Genomic DNA, 26,256 nt, shown 5'->3' with positions numbered 1-26,256 from the left:
ATACCTTGTTTACAAACAAACTCAGCTCCAACAGCGAGCAAGCTTTCAACAACAAAGAAATGTTAGAGACATTTTCACAATAGTTTTGAATTACTTCCCCCAGTAGAGAAGCCTCATTGATCAAATAACAAGTAAAATAAGATACAGTGAAGTGATTCATGCTCAAATACTAAGAAAAAAATAAAATAAAGCAGTTCTGAATATCTGCACCTTCTGCAGGAACCCTATCCTGTCAATTTGAAGTGAAAATTAACATAATGTTCAAAAATTGTTATGCATGAGAAAACAAAAGTTATCTCAAATTATGGGTCTTGCTGTAACAGTATGCTGATTAGTTACAAAGAATTGAATTTTTGTATCAATGCTTTACTGGGGCACTATATGGATACAACAGACAGGACGTCCCTACACTGCAAAAAGGAAGCAGATATGCCTAAGGTGAATTCCACACTAGCTTAATTACTAATTAATCTCTCCCAAATGAATTTTTTTTCATGTACTTAAAAAGGCCTTTGCAAATAGAAGTCCTCTGTTTATCGATAGGATAGTTTTCAAGGCGGACAGCTATGCTGCAGTATATAGACAACATTTCTTCAGCCGATCTGGTTAATTAAAATGCATGGTTATAACAGGCTCCCTTAGAACTGCAGCTGAATAACCCATGATCCCTTTTTTCTCAGTACCACAGAACACTTTGCGTCTATTTAATAGGGCTGTTTCAGGATTTAATCAAGGATTTCCAATCTACACTCTGGAACTAGGAGTCTTTCCCTTTTCAAAAGGTTTCAAATAGAACATTTTCATAGAGATCCCTTCTGAATATCTGTAGCCTGTGCCCCTTACCTGCACCTTCATTCAATTTAATGCCTGTTTTATACAATTTAATACTTCCTCTTCCACTTCTCTGCATCCACAACACAAATTAAAAACAAACACCACTATCGCGTGTTCTTTCCAGCATAAATCTGTAAGTCCAATTTTGTGGAATGAATTCAGGAGGACATATTAACAGCTTTGAAGGGGGAGGGTAACTGGGAGAACTGCAAAAGCTGATAGAAAACCTGTGCCAGGCAGTAGATGGAGCAGGACTGAAAGTGGAAATCCACCTGCTATGTAGCATTTGCTAAAACACTGCAGTGGTGCTGCATGCTAATGTAAGTAAGAGAAAGAAGAAGGGGATTTGCAAAAGAATGTTAACTTTGAAGGCGTATAGGCGTTAAACTGTCTGGAAAACAGGCTGGAATAAAGGAATGCCTCAAAGTCAACCACTCAAAACTAGTGGACACTTGAAAACACAGCACCTTCCTATTTCTGTTTATACATTTTAAAAATCACTGTGATAATTACAAGGCTCATTTAGTCAATAATGGTAAAACATGTGGATACCTGAAAATTAAACATCTTCCGTTCAATTTCAGTTCTGACTGTATCTGACTCAGTTCCTTCACGTGTTGGACCAGTTGGTCATTCACCCAGAGCCAACGTGGATCATTTGTGACAGTACTCTAAAATGATCCTTTATTTCAAACCTCTAACGCAAGATCTCTAGTCAAGTACCTTGACTGGGTTGGCCAATGCATCTTTTCCAAGCAGTACTGGAAGTCTCCAGTAAGTTGACGAACTTCTGTATCCTTCAGAGAAAGATTATGTATTAGGTCTCACCTGCTTTACATTCAGCTGTCCAATGAACCTACCAAAAATTACAGAAAAGAAGCTGTTCTCTAAGGCATATTTTCCTTTCTAACAGGCAAATTCAAGTAGACCTCCATGGTGCAGACTGCAAAAGGGCCCCTTATTGGCAAAACCATACTGAATGGGTGTTCAGGGCAGTCCGATTACCTTTGCAAATACCTTTATGTTCTTTTTATGCCGCTGAAGCAACATAGATCAGTGAAGAATCACTGCACATCCCTCTTCCACTGCTTTCATTGTATTTAAGGGTTTGTTTAATGCACTTTCCAGGGTCTTCAACAGCAGCATTAGCTTTCTTAGGTTAACTGTCAACTCAGGTGTGCAACTTTTTAGGAAGTGTTGTTTTCCTTGACAGTAGTAACACTGACTGTAAGAAGAACAATACGTAGCAGCAATAGCCTTATGCTTTCCTATTCTATTAACATTCCAGAAATCAAAGCTTGCAAAGCCTGTGGGAAAGAAGCCAGTGACCATTAACCTTTGCTTTATTTTCACCTTTTATAATTTTAGGAGTTTAATTTCAGGCTTGCAGCCTTCAGGCTGCAGAGTCGAGACTGAAGTAAAATACAGCAAAGAAGCAAATGTGTGGCACAAGTTTAAAAAGCTCTTTTCCTGAGACCCCTGGTCATCTCCCCCACCCCTAATGCAAAACAGTTTTCAAGGGATTTAACGTATTTTTCCCTACTTGGAGTAAATGTGATAGAGTTTTGATTTCCAACAGATGAGGGAGAGCGATTTTCAAATCTTCACTAAGAATCCTGTGAAATTTCCACTAACTTTGCACCACAGACACGATCTGCTTTTGTAACAAAGAAATGCCTCCTGGTTTGATAGTCCCTGAGAAGCCATGTTGAGTAGGCAATTCCTGACTATCTTTCAAACCCTGAATTTCTTGTCAGTGGACTGGATGAGTCAGGGCTGGAGGGATGGCTAGGACAGCATACTCATCTCTTCTTTTTTGCCATCCATATGAATCCAGCAGAAAACTCTACTGCTATTAAAAAGCAGAAAATCACTCTTGTACCCTCATTCTCTCCTTTTCTTCGACTCAGATTTGTCCACTGGAACTCAAGACAAGCTAAGAGTTTTCCAAAGCATAAGTGTCCCACAAAACTCAAAGACAGACCTTATTAAGAATGCACTGGCACGAGGACTTTGTGGGTATGGTTACCATAAAGCCACAAGGGTGTTTCAGAAAGTTTAACCTTCATAATTAATTCATACATCAAAGCATTCCAAAAGGTTAGCTGAATTTTACAGAGGACTGTCATATGCTGCAGTTTGTAAATCAGCAGTATGAAAGTAGGACAGTGGTATCGTGCTGACAAGAGGCCTTACCATTTAACAATTTCTTCACTAAATAAGCATTACTTGTGATGGCTGCAACAAATCCACTCTTCTCAGTATCAGCTTTTCAGCACAGCCATTGAGAAGGGGAAGGAGACAGGGAGAAGCTGCCTAACGTAGCACCGTCCCTTCTCAACACAACATGTAGCAGTTGAATAGTGCCCTTTCCATAGCATCCACACACTTCTGTACAGCATGAGGACCAGGCTGGAGAAGCTGAAACATCACGCTGCTGTTGTTGAGAAACCACAAATAGCCTACACTTTACATAGATCTTCACAGACATGCATTACACTAAAGAAACATGCAACATTATTCCTGTTGAAATTACAGTCCCTTATTAAACTTCTAGAATCATTCGGTTTAAGATTTAGAAAAATTCATGATGACTGTACAAGGTGCAAGGGAAGCCAGTGCTACAGGGAAAGGATGATTTCATCATAAACAGCCCTTTTTGCATTCTATTTTTCAAAGGCTCAATTGATTAAATAATATTCATTAGCTCCTATTAGACACAAAAGCTGTAGGAGAGGGGAAGCAGGCCAATCTGTTCAGTGGAAAGGAAGATGGCACCATTGATTCTTCATGTCTCCTAGAAATCAGGGTCAGGGGGTTCAGGCCATCTTGACCTGCAAGTGAAAAACAGCTGATAATACCCTTTATGTCATGTCCCAAATCCTCCTCAGGGAAAAGAATCTAGAGCCACCACACACTGTAAAAAGGGTTAGGTTTCTGTTTCTGAGTTTTACAGGCTGATGGCTTTCAGTAATGGATTCTCTAAATCTTTTATATCACTGTCTTTCCTGTGCTTAATGCTCCAGGTGGGAAGGCCTGGCAACAAACACAGGCAATGTTTTGACATGCTGCAGTGTGCCACTGCAGAGGAGGCAGGCTACTGTCCACCAGCCCACAATTCCTCCCAAACCAAAGGAGGCCACGAAAGACCAAATAATTTTCACTTTTCGAAGTCAAGTCAGTCCCCCAGTGAGCCAAATATCTGTTGTGATCTTTGCTTGCTAGCCTTCATATTTGTTTATGTTTTGGGAAGTTAGTAGATAAGGACATAAAGATTTCTTCTAAATTATACCCTCAACAAGAGGACTATGTCTCTTTTGTTTTGTTTCTTTGCTTGAGATAAGCAGAAATAAAACTCAACAATCTGGCAAGTATTTTTCTTACTCGGAGTTTCAGTATCAAATATAAAAAGCCCACTTAATTTTCCAGGAATTTCAAACTGAAAATAAACAGCTCATCAAGTCAGGTATCTATTAATTAATAACTTAGAGATTATAACGTTCCTCCCCAACTGCTTCGTAATGGAATTAATTAGTTGTAATTAGAAATAAATGTCACTCCTTAAAGTAATCGTAACAAAAATATTGAAGCACCTTTCATCAGAGAGTCTTAAAACACTTTACAAGACATTATTAATGCCATTTATACAGAAAAGACACCTGATCTGGTTTCCTTACAGGCTACGGCAGCACTGGGAGCAGACGCTCAGCCTCCCACTGCCAGTCCCCAGCTCTGACCATCAGATCTGTGTGACTGCCTATGCCATATAACTCAGGGCAACTTTGTTCAATCAAGCCAGAGTGGATTTCCATTTCTGTTTATACCTTAAAACTGGTATTCAAATAAATGTTGTACATTAGCAGTATTTGGGAAAAGGGCTGCTACTCACTGCATTTTAAGAACTTTGTCAAATAGTGACCTTTTTGTGAGATGGGTGGGAAGAACACCCATCACATTCAGTGGTGGGTGCCCCACAACCATCAGAGCAACTTTATAGGTTTTCCCCAAAGGCAGGTATGCTGTAACTCTCGGACGTGCCAAACAGCTTTCAATGTGCAAGGGAGTCCGGATCTCCTGAACTGTGTAGCTCTTAGCTGCAGTTCAGGAAACCCTAATGGGAACTGCCTTCACACATGGTAAAAATGATGTCTTTATCTTAGCTACAGTCTAGCCCCATCACATTTTTGCTTGTCAGGTTAACATAATCTCATTTTATACAGTGAAAATTATATATTGTCCCCTGTATATCCTGACTCCATTTTTTACAGTTTATTCATTAATATTATTTTGTTGTTTTTTCTTACTCACAAAGAAAGTGGAAATAGGGTAGGAGACATGAGTCAGATGAAGGGAGAGCAAAGGATTATGCAGCAGCAAGGGAGCAACCCCAGACACTACCATCTGAATTTAGAAAGGTACAGAATTTTTTAAATTAAGGTATAACCTTAATCCCATAATAGCACACTATCAGAAGTGTTGCTTGAAGATCTATAGCCTGTCAACCCATAAAATAAAATTACTCAGAGCTCATAATCACCACAGAAATCATGTAGGCCTGTTGTGGTTTGGCAGGCTTTCCTCCCACATTGACAAATATAAAACAGATGATGGTGGCCTACAGAACTTCAGGGAAACATAATGCTTGACAGAACAACACTGTATTGGAAAGTACTGTATATCTTTCAATAAAATAAACAAACTAAAACTCTCACAATATCTATTCCAGCAATTACAACCAACATAATAAACCCAGAGTTTCAGGTTTTTAGTTTTAAAAGATTCATTCCACTTTGTGAACCATGGCTGTTCTTTCTCAAGTGGCTCATGATCTGATTGCTTAGAGATTCATGTACAGTCAGATTATTGTAAAGCTATTACTGGGAATGTCTATTCAGATGAATACTTTCTATAAATTGAGAAAATGACTAAAATCAGATTTGGTATTTATCATCTAGTCATCTAGTATTAATAAACTTTTTTTATTAACAACAGCAGAAATTATAACTTTGTATTTATAGTTCCAGACAAAATTCAGTTTCATCGCTACCCTCTACATATTGATTTCTACTATTCGTGCTACCCAACATGACTTAGCGACAACATGACGATGTTGTGGTTATCACTTCCAAAAGATCCAGGTTTACTGTTAAAAAAACAACCCATTTTGATCCTAGTATTTATATTAGTATGAACAAATAGCATTGAATCACACCTGTCTATGATAAACTAATGAAATCCAGCTTAAAGACAAGTAGTGACCTATCCTGGCAATGACCACACGTCAGTATTATGCTTCACTACTAATACTATATGCAGAAATGAAAGATGTGTCCAAAAACCAGAAAACTTGAAAGAAATAGTCCTATTATTATTATTATTATTATTATTATTATTATTTAAGAAATACTATAATAAAGTGACACATGCTGAGCACAGACAGCCGGGCTTACCCATGCAGAAAGAACAGGGGATTATCCAGAAGGAAGCGGACTACACGAAGAACAGTGCTACCCCACCCTCTACCCCCCATCCTCTACAGTAGCAGCAGCTCCGGAGAGTTCTCCTACATTCCTAAATGGGGCCCAGCTACAAACTGCCAAGTGCTGCTTTTCTCTATCCCTCCCTGTAAAACATGATGGCAGGTGAGGAGGGGGTAGAAGTTGTGTTTTACAAGTTGAAAATTCTGATCCAACTTCCATTGACCACATTAGCATTACAAAGGAGTTGGAATGCTAATGAGATTATGGCTTTAGAGAAACTCAGAATCAAACTGAAACAAACATCAACATGAAAATTGTTTTCTTTAATTCCACTGTGACTCTGTTTAAGAAGCTCAGATCATGATGATACATGATACAATAATCCACCTTGCAATACCTCATAAATTGAAGGAATTTATATATAGGGTATTTAACTATTTGTGCTTTCTCCTGAGCTAAGGATACCACATTAGGAAATGTCATACAAGACCTGCCTAGCAGGCTTTCTAACTGTGAGTAACCTGTGCCTAACAGCTAGAAGCACATATTTACAAACAAAAAAAAAAAAAAAAAAAAAAGACAGGCTACAGTAGTTAGACAAAAAGACGCTACTGTCTTAGCCCTTAACGTATTATCCCTTCAGGCATGTAGATCACGTATCATACTTTTAATTTTAAATAACATACTTTTAAGTGTTCTCATTATACATTTAGAAATGAAATCTTTTTATACAGAAATTCTACCGCAACCTTAACATCACTGAGTTCTGGCAGGAAGTTCTACAGATGAATTATGGACTGTGAATAAAAAGATTTTAATAGGCCATTTTAAAACCAGTTCCCTATCCCTTGAATCCAATGCTCCTAAACATTTTGCTCAGCAAGCTCCAAACCATTTCTGTTTCAACTAATCTTCCTTGATAATACATAATTAGAATTGAACATAGACTCAAGAGAAAAGGTGAAACATTTACACAGAGGCATTTATTAATTTTCAGCGTATTTTCTAGTCTATCACATACATGCCTGTCTATGTCTTTGCTGTACTCTGAACAAGCCTTTTGAACACAGTGTCCAGAAGGACACCACATACTCTTTTTTCACTGCTAACGCTTTGCTTAAATACTAGCAGCAGATGTTTTTAGCTCAAATTACTCCTACCATTGCCAACAGCCGTTACTTCATGTTTGTCAATTAATTTTGCTTGGTATGGTAGTGCTAGCTTTGCTGAGTTCTGGAAGGTCCTGGCTGCATTTCCTAGGTTTGACAGACCTAAACAAATGTATATTATCTGCACATTTTGCCATTTTCCCTTTCACAGAGACTTCAAATTGTAGCGCATGAATCTAACCTGAATACCTGAGGGTTCCCTGCTGTTAACCTTTTGCCATGTGGAAAACTGACACTTCGTTCTGTCTCTTTGTTTTCTGTCTCCAGCCAGTTGCTACCCCAGAAGAGTAGTTCTCCTTTCACCTCAGGAATATTTAGTTTCCTAAATAGCCTAGCAAAGGCTTTCTGAGAGTCCAAATAAATTCTGTCAATGTGCTCTACTTTACCCTGTCAGACAGTACTGATCAGCTATAGTGGTAAAGCTGTTCTAGAAAAAAAATTATTTTCTGGGTTGGTGCTACTTTTAAGCACCTAAGACAGTAGCAGTTAGCCCCCATTTACCACATGTACTTGACATGACATTTAGGAGACCGATAGAAAGCAGCTATGTGCAATATTTCAAGTATCTACCATACCACCTCCCAGGAAAACACATAAGAAGGAGTTTCTAGCAGTGGTTCTGAATTTTTCTCTTTGGTGACTTCAGATCACCCCATAATGTTATCCTTAATTTATTTGTTTTCTGATTTAACTATGCTTAGTGCTAGTTTCCAACAGGATGTGCTTATAGTAGGCTAGACATACTACAGAGTACTAAGGCTTAACAGAGTGTAAACAGCTGTTATCTTCATTCATACGCACTGGATTAAATCTAGAAAAGTTTATTACAAAGCTATCATTCTGTAGGGAGAATTCAGTCAACAGTTCTTTCACTTTCCCTTTGGAAATCAGTGAGATGAATATAAAAATCAAGACTTATTACGTTAAAAACTACCATTCAGTAATGGCTGTAGAATTAAATTTGATTAGAGTCTTATGCAAAAGCATGTAAATGACAAAAATTAAAATCTGTTTATTTTATGGTTGGCAAAGAGAAGCGTATGTACACTAGACACAAATAGCATGCACGTTTACAGGCATAGCCAATGTTCAGATAAAGGCATATTTACATCAAGTAATGTCTGTTATTCTAACAATCCATGCATGAATGCCTCCATACTAGAGTAAAAAGAGAAGAAAAATAACATTATATAAATTATTTGTTTATAAAACACATATATGAGATCAGTCACGTTTTTGGCTATCCTATTAAAACACCATCTTACAAAAACTAATACTGTCTCATCTAAGCTATTTTTCACTAAAAAGATAAGTGACCCTATTTATGCCACAAATAGATACACCACAGATTAACATATTCTAAGTAAACATATTTTTATACATCTTACATACATAAAAACAGGAGCCACTGCTTATTAATGACAATTAAATACCATTAAATGATATCTCCAGATAACTTCAAGGCACCATAATCCAGACAGAACTTCTTTTGAATGCCAATACGCACAAAAAGATACAACCCTGTATGCTTATAGCTAGGGTTCCAAATCCTAACATGAGCACCGTAACTTCTACTCCAGAGGTATATTACTGGCATGAGGTATGTGGGAGAGGAACGGACAGGCAACCACACCTAACTTCACAGGAGCAAACTCGATCCCTAAATTATGAGTGAACTCTCTTATCATCCATTCATCTAAATTAGACACACTATATTCTCAGTGGTATGAACGGTCCTGCTTAATTCCATCAAATTGAATGAGGTCATGGATGTTCTTAAAGTAACATTGGGGGTTTTTTTAAGATTCAGGTCTTCCTAGGCAATTTCTCTTTAGGTGGCTAAAATACGTTTTTAAAAGTTTAGCTCTGGTATGAACATTGTTCATATGTATTTTCCCTTCATAGTTCTGTATAGTACTCATTCTTAATGTACTTCAAATATTTGTAGATATATATTTAGAAAGGCGTACCTTTTCAAAATACAAAGCCATTATAACACACCTGTTGAGAGAGAAGCTTCAGAAAACTAGCTGTCTTGTGCAAAAGTAGAAATACTGCAATTTTCGTAGTCAATAAAATGCAGACCTTTATTTTCAAAAAAACAGAGCACTATCTGTCTTGCAAGTGCCAACAGAGCAGGAATTTTATTTTTTGGGGGGGTAATCGATTTAAGCATACAAAATTTAAATGCAAAACAATTTGCAACTAGGTTACAGAAATTGCAATGTAATATGGAATATTTTTAGTTCATCTGCCTGCTATTATCAGATCAAGATTAGATGTATTTGTACTAATGTTGTCCTTACAGCCTCCTAGAAGGTTAAATATTCTCTCATTTCTGTAATAAATCAGCTGTTTCTGCTTGCATGTAAAATGTTACGTACTTGTAAAACAGCATCTGGTGGTGAGAGAAAGGAGGGAACGCGATTGCCATACGAGTCCAAGATTTGCTGTGGTTCAAAATCCTATTTCACTATATAGCTTTATGCATCTCACTGCAAAAATAAAACTGAAGATTTTCTTGCATTATTCTCTCCATGATACGTTACTGCCAATAATTTTTAAGATTGTTTTAGGAAACGATTCGGTCACATTTCTAGAGCAAAGCAGTATGGAAAAACATTTAACCCTAATTGTTTGGGGGCTTATTCTTCACTAGCCAGTGTGCATAATGACACAAACAGTCTCTTTTCTCATTAAAATACTGCAGGTCCCACTTGTTCTTGTATCACTTGCCTTGTATTTCTAAAGTGAAATTGGAATAGTATCGAAACATTTATCAAATGCTATCAACAAGCAGCATGCCTCACAATGTCCCATGGCCTTCTACAGATTCCAGGGCAAGTCTTCAGCCTCAGCATCTGCAACTATGCTCAAAATCAATTACGACAAAGATATTAACTAAGGCTGACTCAGGAATGGATTTCAGCAGCTGACTGAAAATTCATTAATTTGAGTCACCCACCCCCCATAAACATAAATCTATAATAAAGCAGGGACACTCATCAGTCTGTGCAAAATTCATCTGAGTATTGACACTCTGTAAAAGAAGCAGAGAATCCCCAGAGAAAGATATATGTGTTGTGAGACTTTATGTCTCCTTTCCCCCATCTGTCCACAGGCAGAAGGACAGAAGAGACATCGGCCCAAGTCAAACATGAAACAGCGAGAGCATTTCCTAACAGAGGCAGAAGAAAAGGAAAACCAAACCAAATGTATATGTGTTTCTATACAAATGCTGAGAAGGTTAAAAAAGAGATGGGTAAACTATAACACCTACTTGTAAGTGACTATGTTTTAAAGCATGTCAAATAACTGGAGGAAAGAGACCAATTATCAGTACATTAGTACCTGGACAAAAAGGATAAAGAAAAAATGCGGTAACTCATGTCAACAGAGGAATGGTGTTAAGAAATCGTATTACAAATGGCTTAGAACCAAATCAGAGCTTGGTAAAGTGTAGCAATGAGTAACACAGAATCTCTACAAAATTGAAAGTCCGCGTCCAAATACAGGAAAAATATATTATTAAGGACAATCTTATCTCTGTCATTTGGCAACAGTGACCCTGTCATGCCCAGAGAAATTAGAATAATTCGTAGCACAGGAAAACCAGCAATAATGGAAGGGTTTAGTTATTTCAGACATGCTGTGGTGCCAAACCTAATCTGTAGATTGTACTTCATGGAGTGGTTAGACAGGGAACCCACTAAAAGAAAACCAACTTGTGACACAGTCATCAGCAATGCTGAGAACCTCATCAAGAATATTACTACCAAGAAGACAGTCTGTTAAGAGGGACCCTGATATATTTAGATTCAACATCTCCACAAAGACAAAAGCCCCCCAAAATCCACCTGATTTTAAAAAGGTCATCTAACTAAAAATGAAAGCTTATTAAAAGAAAACAAAGTATCAAAAAGTAAGTATTGGCAAGCACATGAAGGTTATGTAAGCACAGCACTGTAGAAGGTGAGAGCAAGCATATACCACCCCCCTCAAAAATACTGCTGAAAGACTAACAGCAAAAAAGCCATTGTGTTTAAACGGCAGGTTAAGAGAGGGTATTAGAAACAGTGTCAAAATAAGATCATGGCATATGCATATTGGTATAACAGCAAGGAATATAAATCATGGCAGGTTAGTTGTATAAAACACACTATGACAAGCCCCAAAAGAGTTTAAGGAGCAAGTTGCAACAATACAATAAGCTATAACACACCTTCCTTATCATTTCATCAAAAGCAGGAAGGCTGTCAAAGTCTGTGGGATCATCAGAGTGGACTATCCACAGAAGACACAGTGACTGTGCAAAAACTAGATGAATCTTTTTGCACATTTAGCGCAGAAAATCTTTGGGAGATTCCCATAAATGAAGGGACAATGCAGCTGAAAATCTGACCAAAAATGAAATGACATTTCCTTGCAGAATAAATTGAAAAAGTAAACTGTAAGAACTCATCAGGACCAGCCAGAATTCACCTGCAAATTCAAAAGAAATTAAAGGATAAAATAAGTAAACTAATCACTGTGGCATGCCATCTAATGCTTTGAAAGCACATCAGTGTCAAAAGAACAGAAGACAGCACAAGTGATGCAGGTTCTTGTTAAGAAGCCTTGAACACAAGAACCTGTACACACAATGTCCATTTAAGTGAAATGGTAGGTAGGAGCAATAATAAAGAACTAAAGTAACAGGCAAATGGACAACTACTCTGTCTTCACAAAGGGTTAAGGAGACTTTTGTAAAGAAAATTCACACCTCACAAAGCTATTGAAACTTTATGTAGGACTCCAATAACAGCTGGGAGAGCTTTATAACTAGTTCTTAATTAAAAATCTAGAAACCTATTAACATTGTATCCATTGCAGAGAGATTGACTTGTAAAATGTAAAATCGAAACTGTCACACACACAGATTAAAATCCAGTTTTCTAGACTCTCAATCCCATATCTCTCAATCCCAGCTGAAAATAGCTGGGATTTTCAAAGGTTAACAGAATTGGGCACCGATGGGTACTGCTTTAAATACTGGAATTTAACATTTTTTGACGTGGTTCTGTGACAAAGCTAGCTCTAGCCATTCCACTAACAACTTCCTCTAACTCACTTCTGTTATTTCCAGGTAAAATTAATTCCTTGAGTGGTGTTATTTTACTGCTTGAACACCATAATTATACAAATCCCAAATTGCTACTCAAGTTTAACATACACATGGTTTTTCTTTCACCATCACCATTCCCCTACCTTCAAAATTCTCTCAGCCCTTATTCATCACACTCCAGTAGGTATTTGATAGCTGACAACATAGCAGGCACCTAACACAAACATACTTTCAAAGTTTATGATGAGAAACACAGCCAGTTCCCAGGCAGTGAAGATCTATGAACTCACCCTTCTCCTAGGCAAAGGGAAGGCTGTACGTGAGTGGATGCCGCCAAGGAAGACTGAAGTAAGAGCTCACCGAGTGAGGAAGGAGAGGGGCAGGGGGACACCCTGTTAAAAAGACCCCCAGGAAGCACTGCTTCTCTTTGTTACTGCCCCTCTCCCCCAAAAGCCAGGCTGCCTGTGCCTGATTCAGAAGGCAGCTCTTTTCCTCTTCCCCTTCAAGCTTCCCTGTCGACCCACGCATGGGGCCCAAGGGCCCTGACCTCAAAGCAAGCTTCTGGTTTTGTACAGCACGTCCCTAGTGATGAGCTTTTAAAGTAGGAGTGAAAGGAAGAGTAAAGTTAAGCGTGTGGGGAGAGGGGGCGAGTAAGAGGGAAAGTAAGATGACAAAGAGGAGAATCCAAGCACTTTTGGAGACACAAAGGGATTAAAAGAGAAAAACAGGTGATTGTAGCTCTGCAATTTAATATAGCAGTGTTAAATATCGCACTGAAACACAGGTACGGTGGCTGTTTTCTGCTTCTACCTTGTGGCAGTTTCTTCTTTGGAAGGGCGCTGCGTTAATCAAGATGAGGCACAAAAGCCTTAGAGATTCACTAAAGCGCAGCAGTTTTATAAATCTAAACAAAAGTTGTGCATAGTGTGTCACACATACACTTCAAAGGAAAAAAAAATTACAAACAGATCTTTAAATCTGTTCTAAAAAAACAAGAGTGAAGAAAGCAAGTGATGTACTCATTCTTTCCAAAACCAACCCTACACAGCCACCATCTTCACTTTAATCATTATTTCCTTGAACAGAGCGTTCGGGGAAACGAAACAAACTGATTTAGGCTAGTTTTAAAGCTACATCCTACATATCTAAAAGACGTACAGTGTGCTCAGATTTGGAGAAATTCCACGTCTGTGGGTACCAGCAACCCGAGTCCTCTCTCTCAGCACGTGCACTTTCTGCGGCAGTCTGCATCTCTTCCTGCTAGTATTCAGCGTAGACCATTTTCCCTGGCAAAGCAGGCTTAACTGTGCTGCCCACTGTCTCGGCAGTCGATGAGATGGAGACCTTCAGCCCTCTTTCTAGTCATGCCTGCCCACTCTTCAGCCTCAAAGACAGTGCTGGGAGGAATAATCCCTCCCTGTTGTGAGGCTGTTGAGGACATTGAAGGAACTGAAGGGCATTCATTTCCTGCCCAGGCATGTTAGGCAGCTCACAATTAAACCTTCTGCTGCAAAGCTTTTAAATATTTTTCTATTAAATTCTACAAGATATTTTTTGAGCAGCTCTACTTATATAGTACCATTATGACTTCCAGAAGAAACGTTTATTTAATATGCTACACTAGTACTTCTCTTACAACAGTAAGAGAAAAGGAAAAGCTTTATAATACAGAAGAGATTTGGATTTAGCAATTAAACCTTAATTTGTATTTCACTTAGCAATATGAGAATTCTGCCAACATCTTCAGAAGACTTTTAATATATCTGCATTAATGCATAGCCCATAACCCACTCGTGCTTTCACTTACTAAGCACTCTAATGCAGCTATAGTTGCCAGATCAGCTGGTGCATGGGGAAAAAAATTTCCTTGGTTTGACTAGATTCTCCAGTCAGCTCCAATGAAATACAACAGAAGTAGCTCCAAACTCCAACTTCAGAAAAGCTCTAATGCATTACACTTCATGTTAATCAGAAGCATACGGTCTTTCAAATAACATACAGCCTTTAGTGACTCAACATCAGTGTTCAGAGAAGCAAGGGTAGTACGTTTAAGCAATTCTTATGTCAAAACAAGAGTCATTCAAATTAAAGGGATGACTCTAATTCATCTATTTTTCATGCTTTAAAAATTATTTGGAGTTTAAAAATATAAAAAGAAATTATGCAGTGTTCCCTTTAAAGAGAAAGGCAGAATGACAGCTCCTATCAGTCAACTACACAAAGGGACCCCATGTTCAGGGTCTCTGAGCAAGCCAAACTATTAACTAAGAAAATCTGAGGGAGAATTCTGCTCAGAAAAATGTTCTCATGAGCTTTATATTGCATTATTACACTAACGTAATTTCAAGGAGGTGCATAATTTAAAGATTAGCTCAAAGTGTGTGTGCCCTGTCAATGGTGCAATAGGAATTCATCCTGCTTGCAGTGATCCTTGGAACAAATTTGCTGTATGGAAGCTCTGCACATAGATGCAATCTGCATTTCATTGTAATAACTAGGACTGCCCAAATCATGCAGATTTTCCAGAACAATCTCTTAAAATTGGTTCCTTATTACCAATCTAACAACCCTTCTTCTGCCTACTTCCTATACCTTTATGAATGATTATGCTTTCCTGGCCTGAGTCACAAATTTATTCTTTGAAAATGTTTTATATCTGTAAGCAAGCCAAAAATGGCTACCTACTTGGGCAGTCAGGAAACTCAAGTTCTCCCACATGACTCATCCATCTAACACTAATAAAACACCATCCCTCATTTTTTTTATATTCAGAATTAAACATCAAGAAAGAACAATTACACTATTGATCAACAATACTGAAAAAAAATAATATAAAGGAAAATTTTGTTAGTATGGCATTAGGATCCACACCCCAACATTGTAGGATCAGCAGAAAAAGTCTAGAGCAAATGATTTGTTGTGAAGAATTTGCCCAGGTCTAGAATTAGCCAGGGCTAATGTCTCCTTTAAATGTGTTATAAGTTGTTATAAAGAAGAAAAACCAAAGCTTAAGGGCCAGATTGTGATCCCCTTACTTACATTGGCTAATGTTAACCAATGGTGTTTCCATAAACTCATATGAGTAACTTGTCTCCACAGGAGCTAAGGACATCACTATCTAGGTCTGAAAACACAGAAGACGGGGAATATAATAGAAAAAACAATATCTTTAAGATAAGCAAAGCTCCCGCAAATCCACGACTCTTCGTCCTGCCCGGAGAGCACAGACAGGATAAGGAACAGTATTTCATGCAAGAGAACCAACACTCATTAGCCAGCAGGCTACTGTGGTGAAGCAGTAGAAACTCCCAAAAGATTTGCAATGACTTGGTGCTTTAAAATGCTTCCCTTAGGTAACTACTGTGAGGTCTATCACTTACCAGTGAGTACTGCTAATGATTCCCTTCTTCAGAAGGAATTTGTATTTAGATTGGACAAAACACTGGTGAGGCTTTGATGCCACTTTTGTTCTAGGGAAAGATGAGGACAGACCGTTTAGGTATTTTCCCTGTGCCTGGGACACTGTTCTAAGCATTTCTTGGAAAATCAACTCTTAAAGTCTTGAGCTCTGCCTGAGATAGATAACTAGAGAGAGACAGACTGGTGAGTGGCTTCGGTGGTTGTTTTTTCTATTAAATCTGTTATTTCAAATTAGGCAGAGCTGGGATTTAAAGTTTATCACCACTGACCCAAATCAGTGTCTGAACTACCCAGTTATCCACTCTCTTTTAAATCATTTGTTTGATTTGATTCATCCAGCTGATGAAATGTTTTAATTTCAACATGACAAAAAAATAAACACATTTCTCTGTGATTTTGGTTTGGTTTGCTTGTTTGTTCTTAACTACCTCAGCTTCCAAAAGCAACTGCAGCTGCAAAGCTACTCTCCAAGCTCCCTGACAACAGTAATACTTCCAGCTGCAAACTACAGTAGCAGTGAGATGCAGGAATAAATCCTAAGGAGCAATAGGGTAGCTGATAGGAGTCAAGAAGTGAGAAGAAAGGTGCTAATGAGCAGTACCAGGAGGCTTGGAGCATCAGAGGGAAGTTCCAGGGTGCTGCAGGCAGGCAAGGACAGGGAAAGAGGACTGAGCCTTCCAGAGTGTTTTCACTGCACAAGCTAGACTCTGCTGCTGACACAAGACAATCAAAAGTCTGCGTACTGTCTGCAAGGCCTTCAGGAAAATTAGTAGACTAGATAATGAGAGAGAAACCCTTATCAAGGAGGAGAACCTGCTGATCTTTTCAACCCCAGGCTGCAGCTTCACAGTTACTTTAAACTGACCTAATTATGGGAAACACCCTCCCTTGGGCTGGCACTAGACCTGGTACTAGGCACACTGTGCAGAATTTGGGGTTTCACACAGGGCACTGATTCAACTGAAAACTATTTTTTCTGCTGTTTTTAAATTCTTATCAAGTTACTTCTAGGCTGGATCAGTTCCCTCCTTCGGCTCAAACCAAGTACCTCAAGGGCACACTTAAAAAAGGCATGAAACCACACCTGGAGAAGGCCCCAGCTCCACCTAGAAAGACAGAAAACACCCATGGTCCTGGGCAACTCTCCTACCTTTATACCAACTCCCTGTGGTTCTTAAGAAGTCCCATCCATGGCTACTTTACACACATTTCCATCCTGCTCAAATCACTAAAGTTTTTTATTCGCAGCAGCAGGCTACCAGAGAGAAAGCCTCCGTGTGCCTACAAGACTGCAAACAAGCAGTTACAACGTATGCAATGTGTAGTGGAGACAGATTTTAGACTTCCAGTAACATGACACAGTTTAGCGAGGCGTCGGGGAAGAACATTTGGCTATGAGTTTTCCATAAATAGCCCATTTGCACAAAAGCTGTTCAAGTTCTAGAAATCTGTCACTTTTCTATTTTTGGTTCTTCATCTAATTATTTTATATAAATGTTCGGAACAGACTTCATACTTCTGAGATTTAAAAGTGGATGTCTTTGTGGTTTTTGGCTAGAAGACCACATGCTTCACAGATACAAATGGATAGAAATTAATTTGTGTCATAAACAAAAAGAGGGATCAAATGGCAGCAGCTCCAGTTCTACAAATCAAGTAGTAATCAGTCAAAAAAGAAATAAGAATTTCTTTATAGGCAGAATTGCCATTTATATTTTTCTGTAAATAAGCAATTTGTTTCTTTTCAGAACCTGCTCAGACAAACCATCTTTGAAGCTCCTCTCTGATGTTTCTCAATGACACTAAATAGATGCAAGAATTGCCTTTTGGCAATGCTCTAGGCTCTTGTCCTTGCTTAGCTGCTTTAAAGTCGCTCCTTCTGGCTCATCTGTAGCTCCATACCTGACAAACTTTTCCTCTAGGGGTTTTTGTTAGGTTCTATTTCCCCCTCTTCCCCTGGTCTCTCTCATTCTAAACTGAAAATGCACAAAGGTACCAAGTCAATAATTTAGGGGTCCTGCTGAAACAACCTGGCTTCAGACACATACAAGTCAGCTGTAGGACCTTTTAGGAAATGCATCATAGTTCATCTGGAAGAAGAAGAGAGGAGTAGGATGAAAAGGAAGCAGAGAGATTATATCAAGGGCTCTTGGAACTGAGACTGCAGAAGTAATTACAAGTCAAAGACAAATCCAGAAACAGTCACTACTGCAAAAAATTAGCATGAAATGTTCTTCATGGAAACTACCACTTAGCATATGAGTCTAACTGTAAAATTCTTCCACTGCTGTGCCTCAGAATTATTAATGAAATCTGAGAGGAACAGGACTACTGAAACAGACAAAGCAAGACCCATGTAAGTCAGAAGTGAGCATATAGCAACTGACAAATACTGTCTTTGATCGACCTATCCTTAAAACCCTTGTATCTGCCTTCACTGTTGCATTAACAGTTCTTAGAAAACCCTTGGTTGAACTTAATCATGAAATTTAGTATGTTCACTGCCAATCCATACATACGCTAAAAATGCTATGGATGTGCAGATGAATACCGAGAGCTCATTCGTGCAGAGAAAAGTTTAGGAACTCACTTAGGACCAATTTTGCACAGTTTATCTATTCATTTCTTAAGCCATAAGTCTATGAAAAATATTATCTTACTGGTATTTCCTAAGAACACTGAAAGTGAAAATATTTCAGCTTTTTCTTGGGTCATTGTTGCCATAAATATGTCATACTATGCAGGTTCCCTCAAACCTAGTTTAGGCTCCTCGGTACTCTCACAATGTATTAGATAGCAAGAGAAAAAGTACTTTATGCTGTAGGCATAGAATACTTCATAAACAAAACCTTTATGAAAGAAGATTTTTCACTTTATGAATTCCAGTGGAATTTGGAGTAGGATGGTGTATAATAAAAGTAATTATAGCACATGTCTTAATGTCATCAAAATCAGCTTCTTGGGCTTCATGGAGAACAAACGAGAAAGTTATGAAAGAACATTTAATGAAATGTTTTTTGAGAGTTGACAAAATACAGTCCTTAATATAGCTGCTTTACTGAAAAGTGGAATCAGATCACTCTTATACAAACAGAAGAGAAAGTAATATTTTCCCACATTTCTTAACCACCAAGACTTATTCTTCCCCTTTTCGTTTCATATTAAAATAAAGGTCAAGTTAGCGACTCAGAGAAAACTAATGCTCTAAATATTGACCTCCATAGGTCTGAAATGATGGCTGGTACCACTGAATCCTTGAAACATGGTTGGAAGAAGTAAGTGGAAAAGTTTTGTAAACTACTGTAGAATTTTCTAGTGCTCTGCACACCTTGTGAAGTCTTAAATATCTGCCAGACAGTATAGACAGAAGTGATTTACAAAAAACAAGTTCTGTTCAAAACCAGCTAGCACTGAAGAGCTGACTGATCTTCATTTAACATGATTACATAACCACTAATTAAAATAAAAACTGTCTGCCTTTTCAATGTGAAACTCAATTTGTCACAGAGTGCCTCTTTCGTGCCTGATGACAAATGACAAGATCATTTCTTTCTCGGTTTTTTTTATGTAATGCAACCACAGTTAACAGGTATTTACTGCAACATTTCATTACCCAGGTTAACATGCAGTATGGAATATCCTAGTAGTATGTTTATAGAAAATATAATTTTTTAAATATCACTGAGTTGAAAGAGATAATTAAAATAGGATGAGTGAAAAATTCATTTGTTCCTTCTCCCTGAGGACAATGCCATTTTTTTCTTCAATGGAAAACGAAGAGGAAAGTGGGGAAATAACTTTCTGAGGAACAGCTTTGCATATAAACAGGTGTAGAGACCTAATTTACAAAAATAATCAAAACAGTTAATTCCATTGACCTCTGTCAAAAAGCAGCCTAGGTAGGATCCTTACAAAGCTTCAGCTTCACAGAAACCCAGAGCTTCTAAAAAGGCTGGATGAGAAAGCCTAGACTGCTTGCGAAACAATATATTCCCCCATGGAGCTCTTAGCAGACTAAATGCACCCCCGGGGAGGCTATAATTGATTATGCTGCTGTCAGTGGCTGAATAAACAAACAAAGGAGCAGACATGGTCACAGCTTCATTTATCACGCTTTAAAATTCTATGTTGTCATATTTGCTCAATTAGTAAGTGAATGAGCTCACAGTGTAATCTTTCCCATGTAAAGATGAAAGAAAAGGAGTGGTATCTATTTGTATTGGAAGTCAGGGACACACTCATTCTGCTGCCCAAAGTTCACACACACATAATTCTTATACTGCCACAAGAGAAAGACAAGCAAAATGAACCGCATAAACATGTTTGAAAAGTGTTCTGAATTTATGATCCAAGCAAGCCTTCTGTTCATACAAAAAGAAGTATGACTTTTTAATTTAAAGATATTATGAATTTTAAGTAGTACAAAACAGCATACCGTTAAGAGGTATTTATTGATAACGCACCAATTAACTGGCAAACAGAAAAAACTGGCAAATAGAAAAAATCCCCAAGCGCATAATACACTAACAATAAACGTAACTGACTTCAGCAGGAATCTTGGATAAAAACAAATAGAGGATCAGACCCAAATATAGTTCAAGCTGCAAGTCTAGAGAAATAATCCTACTGCTATTTAATGGAGAAAACTGGTCTCATTCTGAAATAACTTCCATGAAAGTTAATGAAAGACTTGCTAGTGTTTTATCATGGGAATTGGATGGTGCCTTAGCTTTGTTTCAGCGTCAGAGACGGTTAGTCCTCTTTCTTTGTGATTTCTAATGGGCCAGGAAAGGGCTATGAGGAAAAGAAGAGATACTAATTTTGATAAGCCAAAGAAAATAACTATCTGAAAAGCTGATTCCCATAACAAATATTTCTGAAATTCTATGATTCCCACTAATAATTCACCCAGAAGAATTTTAAAACATCTGAAATGCAGGTCAGAATAAGGGTTAGTGACACCAAAACTACCTAATCCATGGTGCGTAAGTACTGTGGATATGGGTCACTAAAATTTTTATGCATATGACATTGTAAGATTTGTTACTTAATTACATTTCAGGACAACCATGGATGAATGGGAGCATCTTTTTTAAAATTCTGCCCCACAGTTCTAATTTGCCTAGCACACTTAAATTTAGGAGAAAGAAGATTTTCAAGAAAAGCTGAAAATAGCACTGATGGGAAATCTGGATGAGGCAGTACCCAAGAAGAATGATTATATAAAAAATGGGATTGGAGGGAGGAAAGAACAGACACCAGAGTTACCTTCAAATAGGATAAGCAATTAATGTTGGCTCCAGCATATTTTATACAAAGCATAGGAAGTCTAGCAGAATTATTTCACTCCAACTGACCTGAGCTGATACACTGCATCCAGTTGCTGATACTGCATTTTAAGGAACATAAAGAAAAAGGTAAAATAATCTAGAAAACAGAAAAGAAAATTAGAAGAAGTATTGTTAAAATTACCTATGATGTGCTGAATTGGTTCAATTTGGAAAAGATTGAGGGAAACAAGAGAACAATCCCCCACTTGATAAAAATTTCTGGCAAAAGGAGTAATAATCAACATTATCAATAACAAACGGAAAGAAAAAAAACCAAGAAAAAATCCTTTAATTTGCAATGAAGATTTAGGCTGGGTAACAGAAAGCACTTCTTCAAACTCCATTTGCAGTTTTCTCTTCATCCTTCTCTCACAGCAATAGTATTTGCTGCCTCTATCCTACCCAAGGAAGAAAGCCTGATCTGCAGAAAGACCACTGTGTAAAAGCACAGTTAGGCACTGAAGCAAACACAATTCATAGCTAAGAGCAACTTTCATTGGGTTTCACCCATGCTTCTGAGTTGCCAGATGTTGGCAAAGAATACATAAGCTTCTTAAAAGCCACAAATAAAAACCACAATTTATCTGAGGTTCTATGCAACTTTAATACTTCCTATATTAGGCTATCAAAAATATGAAGTGGCCTTAGGTTAAAGCAATGTAATGGATTACAAATTTGACATATAAGTGGAAAACCAGGCTTTAAAAAATCATGGATTTTCACATGGCAAAACATAAACAGTTAGATGTATAAACGATACAGAGGAAGATGGGTGATTTTCAATAGGCTAGCGCAAGAGGTGAACGATGAGGTTCCAGGATCAAATAATGACAAGATGTCCTAGAGGCTTCTCTCCCCTGGATCAAAAAGTAAAATTAGTGTGTATTCCAGTAAAGAGAGACTCGAAACCACTAAATATAGAAACCACGCCAGTAAACTACAAATCACATATTCAGCACAATGAGTAATAAAGATGCCTCAGATATATAGGAAAAGCAGAAGTAGCCAGATATGATGTCATCAAGCTCATTTAAAATCTACCTACAGCTAATTATAACAGGCCAAGCTCATTCCACCTTTCAGGATAAATCAAGTCTATGCACTAACTGCATGATAAAGAAACATGATGAGGGGATAATGTAGATTCTTACTTCCTTGCATCTCCCTAAAACTGGGTATAAATTCAATTTTTCAAGGCACATCCTTCTCTATAGAAATGGCAATATTCAGTAGCATATCTTAAGGCAGCTCAGTTAGGACGCTGCTAATACGGTGTGGAATTTGGCAGCAGTATGAGTCAACACAGTAGCAAGTGTTTTAAGCATGCAAAGTTGTTCAGAGATAAGTATGACCTTTTATCGTGTGTAAATACATATGGCTGGAAGGTATTTAGCTTCTGGCAGATACAAAAGGATAATATTCAGAACAAGTGATGTGTATGGCACTTAGTTGTGGAGTCATTTGATAGCCTATACATTACAAACAGTCCTCAGGGAAAAAGAAAAAAAAAAAAAAAAAGCCAGACATAAAAAAACTGCTTAACGCTTCAGGGACTTCTGAGGTGCAACTTTGCATGAAGGGACTAAAACTTGTAATAATCCTACCTTTTTTTCCATGTCCCCTCCAAATCCCTAAAGCAAATGCCTCCCATCTCCCCAGTATACAGCACGAGCTCCACACATAATGGGCAGATCTTAAACCTGACCATTACACTGAAAAATAGAGTTAAGGCTTGTCATTTAATCAAACCTTTCTGATGTTCATACTTTCCTTTCACCTGCTGCCAGTCAGTGAAATTAATTCAGCAGGCAGATTTTATAAAGGCAACAGATTATATCAGTTTAGTTTTCCTCACTCGTGCTTTATACTCTTAACAGCTGGTTTGAAATGCCACCTAGGGGTCTTGGTGAAATCATTCAACTTGCCAGCACTTTGGAGCTGAAAAACTGCAGAATATTAATATAAAATATGATTAGAAATACCAAAACTGTGAAAGAAAATACAGATGGATTTTCAAAACAAGGAATTTTAACAAGTATATTTGATTAACTGAAATGCGAATAGACAGTATTTGTCTAAGTTAAATGGATGGCTCAGCAGTGTACAGAGAAGACAGCTCACCTCCTACATGGGAGCTTGACAGTTCTTGGGTCATTCCAGAAGTATTACATGGTGCTCTTCCACAGCCCAAAGGTCTTAAAAATGTTCTGAGAAGAATAGTTTTTGTTGTCATCCATGTATGTAAATTCTGCAATGCCTAATAGCTGTTGTTTGCCTGGACAATTAGGCAAATAGGGCTAATAATTTTATTTTTTTTCTATATCAAGACAAAACTTCAGCTCTCCACTTCCTTATACCACATCCTGCAGCTAGAACTACTATAACTGTCTTGTCTTCAATGTTTGAATAGTTCCTCTTTTTGTTGCTTACCTAGAATTCTCACTTCACAACCACAGGTCTTGCTATAACCAAACTCCGCTTTATGTAATACAGGAGAAAAAGCATTTCAGTAGAAAACTGGCTTTCATCAGTCCTGTAGGTCTCTCTCCTGTACCTAAACCAGAAGAAAAGGGTAGGCTTGGCTGATCCCAGCTCAGCTGCTACTGAGACTCTGCCAAATGCTACAGCAGAAACTGTCACCCAAAGGTATACCTCCTGCGGAACCGTATTGTGTCTGTGCAGGCTTCCTACCAAGAACAAAAGTCAATACAGCAGCTAGGCTTGTCTAATGCTATGCCTGAATAAAACATTTCAGAAAAAAGCAGCAGCAGAAAACCTAAACACAAGTCAGAGATGCTCTTTGATCAAAATCCTAGACCTGATCAGCATCCCAAACTTCAGAAAGTCTCAATACTGGACAGCATGCAGTCCTCCCAAGAAATATGTCTACAAACTTTGTGACCCCTCTCTACTTAGAAGCCTGCTAGGTTGTAAGCTGAGAAGACTTATCCCCATTTGAAGGTGAAGCCATCTTCATCATGACTGATTTTGGTAGCACAACCGGATGAAACAAGTATGTGCCACTGTGCCAAAGGGGACTAACAAATTAGGTGTTTAAACAACATAGCAAGTACAAAGATTTTCTGCAAGAGACCAAGTATCTGCAGCTTTTCTCTTCACATTTGTTTCCAAATGCGCGGTCTTGTGATCTTTTCCCAACAGGTGAGATAGATAGATATGGGTCATTACATAACCTGTCTTGCAGCACTGAGACAATATTAGCCAATTTGTGAGCAGATTTGGACTAAAAAATGATGGTACAGATTTTACACACCAAAATTTAGTGCTAATAAAAACAGGCAATATAAGTTGGGTGTGTTCCATGTGCATGAAATACATGCAGAAACTAACCACGAGGCCAGAGGACATTAAAAGACACAATCTCCCAAGAACCGCTCCTCTATGTTTGACATGTCCTAGTACCTTCAACCACTGAAAGCCCAAAAGATAGCTTCTTTAAATCCCCCAAAGGTGTTCTTTTTTTCCCCTAATGCAATTTAAAAATATATCAAAACTACCTCATTCTTGTGACAGGCATATTTATCCAGAGACTTAATAGCATCCCTTAACGCGCCACATTCAGACACAGTTCTCAAATACCTTTGTAAGAGTCATGCAGCTCTTATCTGAGCGCTAAGAAATGGATTCAAACCAAATTGCCTTCTCAGAGGCAATCACACAGCAGATAGTAACAGCATTAGTAGTTGCCACCTTTGCCTAAATGTCCATTGGCACAGACTACACATCTAGTTACTAACTTTCGAGACACTGTACTCTCAAAGACCAGGTTTGCTTTCCTTTTCTAACTATGCCACATAAAACCCAATTTAGGAAATGTGCTGAACTACCCTGCTATGTTCCAGGTAACCACTATCCCCTTGGTATTTCTTACATGACTCATTGCTTTTGACTTGAAAAATAGACACATGCATTAAAATTGTCTTTTCTTACAATTACACAGTTCCCTTCTCTGTAACTTCATCAGACATTTATTGCATTTTTGGCTGCAAGTTACTTAGGGAAGGTCTTATTCTGCTGCCATTATTATTGCCAAGTAGTTCAATCAAATTTAGTAGCATCATTTGTTTAATAAGATACTACACAACATGAGAAGGAATGGATGAATCCAGCTCCCAGTAAGGTATCTGCCTCATCTCAGCTAGAATTACGCTTCTGCTAACCACATACACATTACATGGTAATTTTCTCCCATCTTTCCCCTGTGCTAGCTTTTCAAGTGGTTCTTAATTAGCTCTGCTTTATTTATGAAAGCATATTTTGCTAGACTTTCCCCAAGAGCTTTAGTAAACAGCTATATGAAGCCTGTCTTCACTTACATCTCCTGTAACGCTTTCAACAGGGAGGGGAGAAGGGGAGAACGTTTAGAGGGGCAGAGCTGTGTTTGGGATGTGAAAGTTTCTGCTACTTTTAGCCCATCTCTTAAGCCTGATTTCCTTAGGAAATCATAATAGTTTTCCATGCTTGTATATGGGCAAGTGCCAATTTGTCTCCTTTCTTGTTAGTTTTTAGTCGACTAGCCTATTTTGGCCTAATTTAGTAGAGGGCAAAGCTTTTAAAAATATAAAGTTCTTACAAATACTGTGAACACTGGGAACAGAAAATACGAGAGAGACTGTAAGAATATTCCCACTGAAGGAAAGATGCAGTGGACTATTCAGCTCGTTAGATGCAATAGAATTGAAAAGAAGTAACTTTTCTCTCCAAGGCAGTAAAAGCTTCCATCAACACTGAACATCTATCACCACCGAACATCTGGTAATGCTGTTTTCCACACATACTTCAGTAGTAGTTGCTAAGTTTGCAAAAGGAATGGCTGTTAATTGTCTTGAAAGGATGCCCATCACTCTAAAGAAAGGTAGGAAAGTATATCACTGGTACTGAAAAAGTGAGCACTCTCA

General features: G+C 38.1%; 2 protein-coding genes across 7 annotated transcripts in view; one reads left to right on the top strand and one right to left on the bottom strand.

The window, feature by feature from the left end:
• CTNNA3 (catenin alpha 3) overlaps positions 1-26,256 on the bottom strand; it is a 549,510-nt gene that overhangs the window by 321,359 nt on the left and 201,895 nt on the right. The window lies entirely within an intron of this gene.
• Positions 1-26,256, top strand: part of LRRTM3 (leucine rich repeat transmembrane neuronal 3) — an 89,787-nt gene that overhangs the window by 13,655 nt on the left and 49,876 nt on the right. The window contains exon 2 of one of the 4 annotated variants that reach the window (XM_030030150.1): positions 19,232-19,282. The exons of 2 other annotated variants lie outside the window; for them this stretch is intronic. In XM_030030150.1, coding sequence (XP_029886010.1) covers positions 19,232-19,237 — 6 coding nt within the window. In that variant the 3' untranslated portion in view covers positions 19,238-19,282. Of the gene's footprint in view, positions 1-15,686; positions 16,342-19,231; positions 19,283-26,256 lie in introns of those variants that run through there. One more of the 4 variants, XM_030030148.1, reaches the window with a different exon arrangement.

The sequence above is a fragment of the Aquila chrysaetos genome, chromosome 11, assembly GCF_900496995.4.
Source record: "Aquila chrysaetos chrysaetos chromosome 11, bAquChr1.4, whole genome shotgun sequence".
In the NCBI taxonomy this organism is placed as follows: Eukaryota; Metazoa; Chordata; class Aves; order Accipitriformes; family Accipitridae; genus Aquila; species Aquila chrysaetos.
The sequence above is the reverse complement of the archived record's forward strand: the minus strand, read 5'-3'. Positions and strand labels throughout refer to the sequence as shown.